Raw genomic sequence first — 12,900 nt, forward strand, 5'->3', positions numbered from 1 at the left:
CAACTGTGTCAATGTTGGCTTTCTGTGAGACTGATGATTAACTGAACTCGTAGCCGTTTCCACAGAGGAATGGATATGGGAGCATCATTTCTGCATGCACATACCCAGAAATAGCGAATAACCAATAAATTCAAGCTATTCTGTAAGTGATCGCTCGTCCATTGCGTTGTTGCTTATATCTGCCCGACACCAAGCCCTTCTAAACCATTACCATTAAAGGTTGGTTGAAGAAGGCATTTCGCAAAGAGCTACACAAGTTTTATTAAGATGTGGAAGCATATGGAATTATGGGTAAAGTGGCAGGATAAATACAAATTCACTCAGCAGTTGGAAGCAAAGTATAGTGGTTTTTAGGAAGTAGTTTGTAATCTGTTTCCCAAAGAACATTTTGGGTCCAATCCCCTTTTTCAATTGTTATAAACAACCTAAACTCAAATGTAAGCATGGACCATGGGCTGAAGGGCCTGTTTCCGTGCTGTATTGCTCTATGACTCTATTACTTCTGGTTTCACAGACCTTCCAATCTATTAACATCGCAAATTTACACAACGCTATCCTTAAGTTTAAATCCTTCCATAGTTTCATCTCTCTCCATTTCTGTAATCTCCTTCAGCAATTCCACGCCCCTCCCGCATTCATCGAATCTACAATCCATAAGGAGGCCATTCGGCCCATTGAGCCTGCATTGACAACAATCCCACTCAGGTCCTGTCCTTTCCCCTTAACCCCATGTATTTACCCTCCTAATCCCACTGGCAATGAAGATCAATTTATCATGGCCAATCAACCTAATCTGCACATATTTGGACTGTGGGAGGAAACTGGAGCACCCAGAGGAAACCCAGGCAGACACGGGGAGAATGTGCAAACTCCACACAGACAGTGACCCAAGGCCGGAATTGAACCCGGGACCCTGGCGCTGTGAGGCAGCAGTGCTAACCACTATGCCACCCCCATTGGTGGTTGGGCCTTCATTGCCTTTTGCCTCAAGCTCTCTGGAAGTCACTTTTTAAATCTCTCCACTTTCCCCTCCTGTTTAGAGACAGACTTTCAAACCCAGCTCCTTTCCTTTCAACGTTTGTCATTGTTTCAACATTGAGTTTTTCTCTCGCCATTGTCTCCTGCTGAATTGGACTGTTTGCAATTCCAGCATCCTCTTCACCTCCGTGGTAATTTAAGATATGCCTTCAGATTTTTTTGTACGTTAGGGGCACAACAGAAATGCAAGTTTGTTGCCAACCTTCCTGCCTGTTGCCAGAAGTAGATGGAAAGGCATGGCAATGACTTTCCAATGTGAATTTATATCCAGCATCCAACCCAATAAAGCTTTTGCCCAGAGGGTGGTGGGAGTCTGGAACTCACTGCCTGAAAGGGTGGTGGAGGCAAAGACCCTCAGAACATTTAGAGTGACAGATAGCACAGTGGTCAGCACTGCTGCCAGGGACCCAGGTTCAATTCCCGGTTTGGGTCACTGTCTGTGTGGAGTTTGCATGTTCTCCCCGTGTCTGCGTGGGTTTCCTCCGGGTGCTCCGGTTTCCTCCCACAGTCCAAAGATGTGCGGGTTAGGTTGATTGGCCATGCTAAAAGTTGCCCTTAGTGTCCTGAGATGCGCAGGTTAGAGGGATTAGTGGGTAAATATGTAGGGGTATGGGGGTAGGGCCTGGGTGGGATTATGGCCGATGCAGAAGCGATGGGCCGAATGGCCTCTTTCTGTACTGTAGGATTTCTATGATTCTATGAGCAGGCTTGATGGGCCAAATGGCCTCCTTTTGCACCGTAAAGATTCTATGATTCTATGAACATTTAAGAAGTATTTTGATGTGCAGTTGTGATGCCAAGGCACACAAGGCTTTGGGCCAAGTGCAGGGAAATGGCATTAGAATAGTTGGGTGATTTGTCTTTGACCAGCGCAGATGCAATAGGCTGGAGACCTCTGCGACCCAATGGCTAAATACTGGGAAGATTGAAGTCATTGTCTTTGACCACCGCCTACCCCCTCCACCCCAAAAGTTCCATTGTTGCCAACTCCAATCCCCTTCCACAACCATTGTCTCCTGCTGAATTAGACTATTTGCAATTTCAGCAACTCTTCACCTCTGCAGTAATTTAAGATGAAATTAACGTAATCAAACGTGGCTTGGATCTTCTTGCGCAAAATTATTATGAGATATGTTCAAAATTCAGAGAATCTTCCGTTCGATTTCAATAACGGTGTGAATTTGTCTATTCTAAATACTTTTGTTAACAAGAATTTCATTAGAATCATAGAGGTTTACAGCATGGAAACAGGCCATTCGGCCCAACTTGTCCATGCTGCCCTTTTTATTTATCACTAAGCTCGTCCCAGTTGTCCGCGTTTGGCCCATATCCCACTATATCCATCTTACCCATGTAACTGTTTAAACGCTTTTTAAAAGACAAAATTGTACCGCCTCTACTACTGCCTCTGGCAGCTTGTTCCAGACATTCACCACCCTCTGTGTGAAAAAAATTACCCCTCTGGACACTTTTGTGTCTCTCACCTTAAACCTATGCCCTCTAGTTTTAGACTCCCCTACCTATGGGAAAAGATGTTGAGCGCTCTACCTTATCTGTGCCCTTCATTATTTTATAGACCTCTATAAGATCACTTCTAAGCCTCTTATGCTCCAGGGAAAAAAGTCCCAGTCTATCCAGCCTCTCCTTATAACTCAAACCGTCAAGTCCTGGCAGCATCCTAGTAAATCTTTTCTGCACTCTTTCCAGTTTAATAATATCCTTTCTATAATAGGGTGACCAGAACTGTACACAGTATTCCAAGTGTGGCCTTACCAATGTCTTGTACAACTTCAACAAGACGTCCCAACTCCTGTATTCAATGTTCTAACCAATAAAACCAAGCATGCCGAATGCCTTCTTCACCACCCTGTCCACCTGTGACTCTACTTTCAAGGAGCTATTAACCTGTACCCCTCGATCTCTTTGTTCTATAACTCTTCCCAATCATTAACTTATTCAAATGATATAATGTGCTCATTATTAATATTGCACAACCCATTCTTGTCCTTTCTCTGGGAATTGTCTTTTGTTTTGATGTAGAATTGGCTGAATTTAGCTTTGACAGATTTCTTACCAGTCAATCCGGTAACCGCCAACATTACATCCCATTGTTCCTGGTTCAAGATGGTAGTCTGCACAGAAAAGAAGTCAGCAAGTGTTATGTGTGGTTGTGGTTATTGTACAGAACAAAAATCAGAATAATTCACTCCAAAATTCATTTCCCCACCAATACGATATACATTCATGTTTAAAGGAACAAACATATAAAACAATTCGAGGAGGAAAGTGTGGCAGGGATTAATTTCTGTGAAAGCTGATGTTAGCCTAGCCAATCTTGAAATATTTTCCTTCTCAGTTTGATAGCTGGGCTTTAAGTCCTTCTCCAGCATTTATTTAAGGACACAATTCTTTACTTTTACAGATGCACCATAGAAAGCATCCTGTCCAGATCTATCACAGCTTGGTATGGCTCCTGCTTTGTCCAAGACAACAAGAAACTACAAAGGGTTGTGAATGTAGCCCAGTCCTCACGCAAATCAGCTCCCATCCATTGACTTTGTCTACGCTTCCTGCTGCCTCAGAAAAGCAGCCAGCATAATCAAGGACCCCATACACCCTGGACATTCTCTCTTCTATCTTCTTCCATCAGGAAAAAGATACAAAAAATACATACCAACCGACTCAAGAACAGCTTCTTCCCTGCTGCTGTCAGACTTTCGAATGGACCTGCCATATATTAAGTTGATCTTTCTCCACACCCTAGCTATGACCGTAACACTACATTCTGCACTCTCTCCTTTCCTTCTCTATGAATGGTATGCTTTGTCTGTATAGCGCGCAAGAAACATTACTTTTCGCTGTATGCTAATACATGTGACAATAATAAATCAAATCAAAAAATTTACAACAACACCTCCATTAAATTTGTGAATTCTCTGCACTATCAGTTATTACATTAGTTGCTTCAGAAAGGAGACTGAGGCTGGAATTCTCTGCTCTCATTTTCCCCACTACCTCTGCCAGTCAGAACGGAGAATTTGGCGCTCAGCCAAATCTCCATTCACTGCAGTGGGACCGGAGAATCCCAACCGCGGGCGAGATCGGAAATTCCCAACCTAAATCACGGTCCTATTCCAGGTGGATGTTGATGATCAAATTCAATTATCCCTTAACCAACTTCTCCCAAAAGTTCATTCCTATTGCTGTTTATTGGATCTTGCTGTGTGTAAAACATCCGACTCCATGAGCAGTGTAGCAGTCACTGTTCTTTAGACGACATCATTAAATGTCCAGCGCTCTGAGGTTCCAGGTGGTCTTTTTCCCTCTCTGCTCGCACTCTTTATTTAAATCACCAAATTTCCACTCCCAGAAAGTCTCGCCATTTTATGTATTTCAGTTTATCTTTTTACTATTTCCTTTGAACAGAGTATCCCTTGTGCCCTAAGTTCCTCCAAACCACTAGCAATCTTTCCACTGATTGTAAATATCACTGACTAGTTTTATTTTTTGAGTTTTTCTACGAACGCTAAGTGTTGATAACACAGAGTGTGGCGAGTAAATGAACTCTGGGAATTGTCAGTGCTGGAGGTGTGAGGGGGCAGGATTAACATCAGCAGAGGTACAGTCATTTACTAGAGCTGCCTCAGCACCTTCACAATCCGGGTCCATTCATCTCCCACACACTAGCGGAATACACTAACTCATTCAGATTACTGTTCCTCACGTCATTAGCAATCTGTACAAACAAGAATATATCAACATGACCAACAGAAATATGCAGAGGGGGAGTTGGACATGTTTACATGAATCACTGGTAGTTTGAGGTTTTAAGAGGAATATTTACTGATGGTGGATCAGTCTCTTGAGTTGGTTTTGGTTTCACCTGTGACCCAGGAAACACCGACTCAAACATTTCTATTTGTGATATTTTAGTGCAGCCTATTTTAACCCGTTTAAAACAAGTTGCATTAATAACTGGGCTCAAAAGTTAACCAGCTCACACGTTAACCAGTGTCATAGACTCATCGAGGTTTACAGCATTGGAACCTCTCCGACTCTATGACACTTCCATCATGGCATACATACACACAATGCACAAAACCTGAGAGAAATCAAATCACTTGCTGTGTTCACAGCTTGAAGTAAATCTTAAATTTAATCTTAGAGAGGGGGGCACAGTGGCACAGTGGTTAGCACTGCTGCCTCACAGCGCCAGAGACCCGGGTTCAATTCCGGCCTTAGGTCACTGTCTGTGCAGAGTCTGCACGTTCTCCCCGTGTCTGCATGGGTTTACTCCGGGTGCTCCAGTTTCCTTCCACACTCCAAAGATGAGCTGGTTCGGTGGATTGGCCGTGCTAAATTGACCCTAGTGTTAGGGGGATTAGCAGGGTAAATGTATGGGGTTATGGGAATAGAGCCTGGGTGGGATTGTGTTTGGTACAGACTTGATGGGCTGAATGGCCTCCTTCTGTTCTTTAGCGATTCTATGATTAAATCTGTTCACCTTCCTTGCTGCTAACGGCAAATGTTATTTACCCTCAGGACTCTTTGTCAATCTACAAGGTCCCTCCAATGATCCCTTTCCAATTTTAATGATTAACTAATTCACAACATGGCGATGGATTTCATCCCTGTATTTCCCAAACGTGTTTAATGCTCAATGTCCAGAAAACATTCTCAATTGCTGCCATTGCACATAAATGTGTTGAAGAAGTGCCAGAACTGTGGGCCCAGCAGTTGGCCAGAATGGGGAGCACTGCAGGAAATGAACCCAAGGTAAACAGGCTTGTGGAAATGCAACATTGTCCCTGCAACCCTTCTCCTCTGCTGAAGAATGACCAACTTCCTGCTTGGCAAACCTGACAGGAAATGGGCATATATGTCACTGAGGCCATTCTATATACCTACAAAATAAATTATCCAGTAATTAGAATTCATCAACATGAGGTAACATAAGACAGTAGGAATCCATTGCTTATAAATAGATAATTACGATGGACAGACTTTGAGTTAAGAGTTAACAGGATTGAGTAAAGCCTTGTATTGATTTTTGATTTTCTATTGGTTTCTCCGTTTCCCTTGTAGACTATCAATTCCTCTTGGGATTTTCGGCATTGTCCAGTTAAAGATCTGCGGAAATTCTAGACAAACATCATCAGCCCTTATCGCATTTTTTACTCTGTAGTTTCAAGGATAGGATGGATGATTGGGAGAGTTTTGTGGGAATTCCATACAATCTCTACAGTGAAAAAGGAGGTTATTCGGCCCACCGAGCCTGCACTGACAACAATCCCAGCCAGGCCCTATCCCCGTAATCCCACATATTTAAACCACCAGTTCCCTTGACATTAAGGGGCAATTTACCCCCGTGTCTGCGTGGGTTTCCTCTGTGTGCTCCAGCTTCCTCCACGGTCCAAAGAAATGCCGGTTGGGTTGATTGCCATGCTCAATTGCCCCTCAGTGTCAGGGTAAATATGTGAGGTTATGGGGATAGGGGCTGACTGGGATTGTTGTCAGTACAGGCTTGACAGGCCGAATGGCCTCTTTCTGCACCGTAGGGATTCTATGATTCAATCCATCTAACCTATACATCTATGGACTGTGGGAGGAAACCGGAGCACCCGGAGGAAACCCACACAGGCACGGGGAGAACGTGCAAACTTTACACAGTCACCCGAGGCCGGAATTGAACCCAGGTCCCTGACGCTATGAGGCAGCAGTGCTAACCACTGTTCTGCCCTGCTTGACCCGATAGGAAACAAGGAGGCCCCATGTTCAATCTGTGGCCTTTGCTGAGTGGGCCGACCCAACCTGAACAATGCTCCTGCTGCAATAATTGCCTTGCCCACAATTAGTATGCTATGCTGAAGTAGGATTGGGGAGTGGGGGAGAGTGGAGGGGGAGAGGGGGTAGTGGTGGTGGGCGGGTGGGGTGAAGAAGAGGGAGTTGCTCCGAATTGATACTGGCGTTTGTTAGCTAGCAGAAATATTTAAAAATTGACCAATTGAAATCCATAGCAAAGCCATGGTAATGCTGTGGACTCGACCGTGTCACACATGATGGAATTGGATGATTGTAAATGTTGGTTCAGGATTGGATTTGGTGGAACTTTCAGGATTCAGTAGGCTGCAGACAATTGCTGTGTAGGACCAAAATATCAACTTGGTGTTCTATTGGAGAGCTTCCATTTTCTGGTTTGACCAAAGTTTTACAAGAGATAAAAGCAGCTTACTGCAGAAAAAGATCCAGAAATGTTTACAGGGAATAAAGAGGCAACTGGCCCATTGGGTCAATGTCGTTTTTTGCGAGAACGATGATTAATGGAACCCACAGCCCTGCTCTCCTTCCACAGTCCTGTGTTTTTGTTGTTCAAATATTTATCTGAGCTTCACCTAAAAGACACCTCACTCGGGAACACTGGTAGACATTGTTGGCAGCTAGGGACAGCTGTGAAATGTCCACATCATGAGTTGAGCAGCCAGCTCTAAACTCTGCATAGCTGGACACCATTGCTGAACTGGAGGAACCATCAAGAAAGAGAATTCTAGAGGTGTTTGCAACTTAAGAAATGCCACACCCACTCTCCACAATAATGGAAAGGATGGAGGAAGTCCAGTCAATCATAGAAAACCTACAGTGCAGGAGGAGGCCATTCAGCCCATCAAGCCTACACTGACAACAATCCCACCCAGGCCCTATCCCTGTAACCCAATGTATTTACCCAGCTAATCCCTCTGACACTAAGGGGCAATTTGGCATAGCCAATCAGCCTAACCCGCACATCTTTGGATTGTGGGAGGAAACCAGAGCACCCAGAGGAAACCCACGCAGACACGGGGAGAATGTGCAAACTCCATACAGCCAGTGACCCGAGGTCAGAATTGAACCCGGGTCCCTGGCACTGTGAGGCAGCAGTGCTAATCACTGTGCCACCGTGCCGCCCTAGTAGATCTGGCATAGAGAACTTTGAGATTGTTTGCCATGATAGCAGATATCTTGTCAAGGTGTTACAACTGTGTCACTGATTCCTGCAGAATGGTGGTGATGTGACAGCCAGCATCTCACCCACTGCCTCATCTCTTGATGTTCAGGTCTGACCCGGCACGGGTGCTGGTGGTGGGACAGTCTTTGGGGGCTCCGAAACTGAAAGGGTGTCAACCAAGAGCAGCTCAGCTGTCAAAGCAAAGCTCTAAATAACCTGTCTCTACCTCTGCGGACTCCACACAGGATGAACCACACAGAAAGAGCAGGAAGCACAAGTTACAGCAATTGTAATTCACTAAAGGTAGGCACATGGGTGTTTGATAAAATGCTATGTTGCTGTTACGTTTCCATACTTATAATTTCCATATCTTACACAATACTGCATCCCGAGTGCCCACTTGCCTTGTTTCATGCTAAATGCCAGCTGACAACGGGTCCCATTGTTTGGGTTTGTGTGGCTGAAGGACTGTTAGAAATTATCAATGGGATTAGACAAAATTAACATGGATTTATGAAAGGAAAATCTCATTTGACAAACCTACTTGAGTTTATTTGAGGACGTAACTAGTAGAATAGATAAGAGTGAACCGGTGGATGTGGTGTTTTTGTATTTTCAGAAAACTTTTGTTAAAGTCCCATGTAAGAGGTTAGTGTGCAAAATTAAAATGCATGGGATTGAGGGTAATATATTGGCCTGGATTGAAAATTGGTTAGCAGACAGGAAACAGAGAGAAGGAATAAATGGGTATTTTTCAGAGTGGCAGGCAGTGACCAGTGGGTCTCACAGCAATCAGTACTTGGGTTGCAGCTATTCACAATATACATCAGTGATTTGGATGAAGGAACTAAACGTAATATTTTTAAGTTTGCTGACTGACCATCTGTGTGTTAATCAGAGCCTGTGGCAGCATTACCCCCACAGACATGTTAAAGAAGGTGAACCTTTGTCTCTTCAGTCTGCTTCACCACTCTGCTTCTCATCTCTCTCTGCTATTCTCCATATCTCATCATCTGTTTGCTGTGTCTCTCTCTTGCGCTCCTGCAGAGATCATCCCAACACAAGGGTTGCTGGAATGGCGATGGGCCGATTAGCCTCCTTATCCTATGTCCTATTGAAAACATCTATGGCACGCCCCATTGGAAAGCCTCCAAGCTTCTCAAAGATGTTGGCAAGAACTCTGTAAAACATTTGTCACAGGGACCTGAGGCAATAGCTATATGCACTGAACTCAGAGCAGTGATCTCCAAGTTAAACACTGCTCAATATTGCCTCAATTTCCCCAAACTAGAGGAAACCCAATGCTGGATGTGTTAAATACAAATCCTTCCTGAAATCATTTCAAAAGTGGAGCATTATGGGAACATAGAAACATAGAAGATAGGAGCAGAAGGAGGCCATTCGGCCCTTCGAGCCTGCTCCGCCTACCATTCATTACGATCATTAGTTGATTGTCCAACTCAATAGCCTAATCCTGCTTTCTCCCCATAACCTTTGATTCTTTTTGCCCCAAGTGCTATATCCAGCTGCTTCTTGAAAACATTCAATGTTTTGGCATCAACTACTTCCGGAAGTAACGAACTCCACAGACTCACCACGCTTTGGATGAAGAAATGTCTCCCCATCCCCATCCTAAATGGTCTACCCCGAATCCTCAGACTGTGACCTCTGGTTCATGTGCTGATGATCAACCAATCTCCGGTGTACATGTTTTCTTCATTCTTTCATGGGATGTGGGTATCGCTGGCAAAGCCTGCATTTGTTACCCATCCCTAATTGTCCTCGAGCTGAGTGTCTCACTTGGCTATTTCAGAGGGGCAGTTAAGGATGGCGGATCTCCTTCCCTAAAGGATATTAGGGAACCACATTAGATTTTACAATAATGGATAATATTTGTCTTGGTCACTGCACTAAGACTAGCTTTATATTCCAGACTTGATTGAATTTAAATTCCACCAGCTCAAGTCCCCGAGGATGGATTAACAGCCCAGTGACATTACCACCACTACATCACCATCTCTCCCAGGTAACCGGCACCCAAATCTAGTCTGTTCACATTGGTGTCGGGAATTTGACCATTTTTCCTCTCCGCCCATCCCTTGCTGGAGGATGAAAGCTAGACCCATACTCCTGCGTTGCTATCTTCACATACAGTTGAAAGAAAATGTATAGAACATTGCTTGAAAAATCCATCAATCTTTGCATAGAAGTGAGTAATAAAAATAATTGGGAACAGTTTTACAATCTCTGAAGTTACTGATAAAAAACGAGTAATAAATGAAATGGAACCTTCCAATCTGTTGTTTTTCTTTGCCTGGCCTACCTGGAGTGTTATTTCTTTCTTCTTTCCAGCCATGTGGTTCTTCCTGATTCGAAAACAAATTGGGAATCAAATTAACAAGTTTCCATCTCCCTTCATAGTCTCTTTATACCTGTCCTGAACCACAGCAGCATCACATCTGGCTCACGGCTCTGATGAAAGATCAGCGTTAACTTTGTTTTTCTCCACGTGATGTCTGAGCTTTTCCAGCTGTTTATTGTTCTTTACCACATCTGGCCCCACTGATAATGAGCTTTGATGTTAAACTCTAGCATTATTCACGTATGAACAACATTTCCAACTCAATTCCCGCAGCTAGGATGGATCCTGTTCTACCCTAAAATTTGGTAGTTGGAGGTCGAGTTGGTGTCATCTTTTATCTGGTACTCACCTTCCAAACCCGCAACCACTTCCATCTAGAAGGACAAGGACAGCAGATACCTGGGAACACCACCACCTGCAAGTTCCCCTCCAAGCCACTCACTATCCTGACTTGGAAATATATCGCTGTTCCTTCACAGTCACTGGGTCAAAATCCTGGAATTCCCTCCCTAATGGCATTGTGGGTCAACCCACAGAACATGGACTGCAGCGATTCAAGAAGGCAGCTCACCACCACCTTCTCAAGGGGCAACTAAGGATGGGCAATAAATACTGGCCAACCAGCAACGTCTATGTCCCACAAATGAATTTTTAAAAATCTCAGGTTTCATTGCAGTTCACAGAGTTGCGATAGAGCCCAGGTGGGGTGCTTGTTGGAGAGTCAGTGGAGACTCAATAGGCCAAATGGCCTCCTCCTGCACGGGAGGGATTCTATGATCTAAAACCTCCACTGTATCTGCTTTTGAGGGTAAGTTGGAGATTATTTGATCAAAATAAAGGTTTGTGCAATGAGGTCGCTAAGTAACCTGTCGATTCCCTTTCTGATTATTGTTAGAAATGGAATCAGACCATCTAATTTCAGCAATTGGACTGAGCTGATTGAACCAACTTTGGACTGAATGAAGCAAGTTGTTTATGAGTTGGAATTTACAATATTACTCATATTGGACACACATTGGCATGGATTGGGGGAGGGGGAGGAGTGCTCAGCCTGCAATCCACCAATGCTTCATCTGAGAATGTTAGGGGAATTCTAAATTCACATCCAACCCGTAAGTATTCTGGGAGTTTGATGCAACATTATAGAAGGTGCTTTAAAAAGCGCACTAACTCTGCACCTCCCTTGCCCCACCCTCGACCTCTGAATACTCATTTTTGCTTGGCGAAAAGTTGATATTTGTTTGTTTATTTTCCAGACACAACATGGATCCATTTAATTTTACATTGCTGCAGACATGATATTTAAGGATGACATTAGGGCAATAGTGAGAGATGATATAGGTTCTATGGAAAAAAAAGTTGAATCCATTTGGGTGGAAATTAGAAATAGTAAGGAGAAAAGGTCACTGATAGGCGTAGTCTATAGGCCACCAAATAATGACATCATGGTGGGACGAGAAATAAACAAAGAAAAATAGTACAGCAATTATCATGGGGGATTTTAATTTACATATCAATTGGCCAAACCAGGTCGGTCAAGGCAGCCTTAAGGCAGAGTTCATAGAATGTATCCACGATAGCTTCTTTGAACAGTATGTAATGGAACCTACAAGGGAGCAAGCTATCCTAGATCTGGTCCTGTGTAACGAGACGGGAATAATTAATGATTTTACAGTTAGGGATCTTCTTGGAAGAAGCGATCACAGTATGGTTGAATTTAAACTACAGATGGAGCGTGAGAAGGTAAAATCCAATACCAGTGTCTTGTGCTTAAACAAAGGAGACAACAAAGGGATGAGGGAGAAGTTGGCTAAGGTAGACTGGGAGCAAAAGCTTTATGATGGGACAATTGAGGAACAGTGGAGGACTTTCAAAGCGATCTTTCACAGTGCTCAGCAAAAATATACACCAGTGATAAGGAAGGACTGTAGAAAAAGAGATAATCAGCCATGGATATCTAAGGAAATAAAGGAGGGTATCAAATTGAAAGAAAATGCATACAAAGTGGCAACGATTAGTGGGAATCTAGAGGATTGGGAAATCCCTAAAGGTCAGCAGAAAGTCAGAAAGAATAGCCAAAAAAGCTATAAAGAAAAGTAAGATGGATTGTGAAAGTAAACTAGCTCAGAATATAAAAACAGATAGCAAAAGTTTCTACAAATATATAAAACAAAAAAGAGCGGCGAAAGTAAACATTGGTCCTTTAGAGGATGAGAAGGGGGATGTAATAACTGGAAATGAGAAAATGGCTGAGGCATTGAACAGGTATTTTGTGTCAGTCTTCACAGTGGAAGACACAAATAACATGCCAAAAATTGATGACACGAAGGCTATGGCAGGTGAGGACTTAGAAACTATCATTATCATGAAAGAGGTAGTGTTGGGCAAGTTAATGGGGCTAAAGGTAGACAGTCTCCTGGTCCTGATGGAATGCATCCCAGGGTACTAAAAGAGATGGCGGGAGAAATAGCAAATGCACTAGCGGTAATTTACCAAAGTTCACTAGACTCTGGGGTGG

General features: G+C 43.6%; 1 protein-coding gene across 1 annotated transcript in view; it reads right to left on the reverse strand.

Moving 5' to 3' along the window:
* The window catches only part of LOC144504001 (thioredoxin domain-containing protein 6-like), a 65,159-nt gene extending 57,611 nt beyond the window's left edge, over window positions 1-7,548 (reverse strand). The window contains exons 1-2 of the mRNA XM_078229149.1: window positions 7,447-7,548; window positions 4,740-4,774 (exon numbers count right to left, since the gene is read on the reverse strand). Coding sequence (XP_078085275.1) covers window positions 4,740-4,774; window positions 7,447-7,548 — 137 coding nt within the window. The remainder of the gene's footprint in view (window positions 1-4,739; window positions 4,775-7,446) is intronic.
* Between the last annotated feature and the right edge of the window lie 5,352 nt (window positions 7,549-12,900).

Source organism: Mustelus asterias, chromosome 14, assembly GCF_964213995.1.
Source record: "Mustelus asterias chromosome 14, sMusAst1.hap1.1, whole genome shotgun sequence".
NCBI lineage: Eukaryota > Metazoa > Chordata > Chondrichthyes > Carcharhiniformes > Triakidae > Mustelus > Mustelus asterias.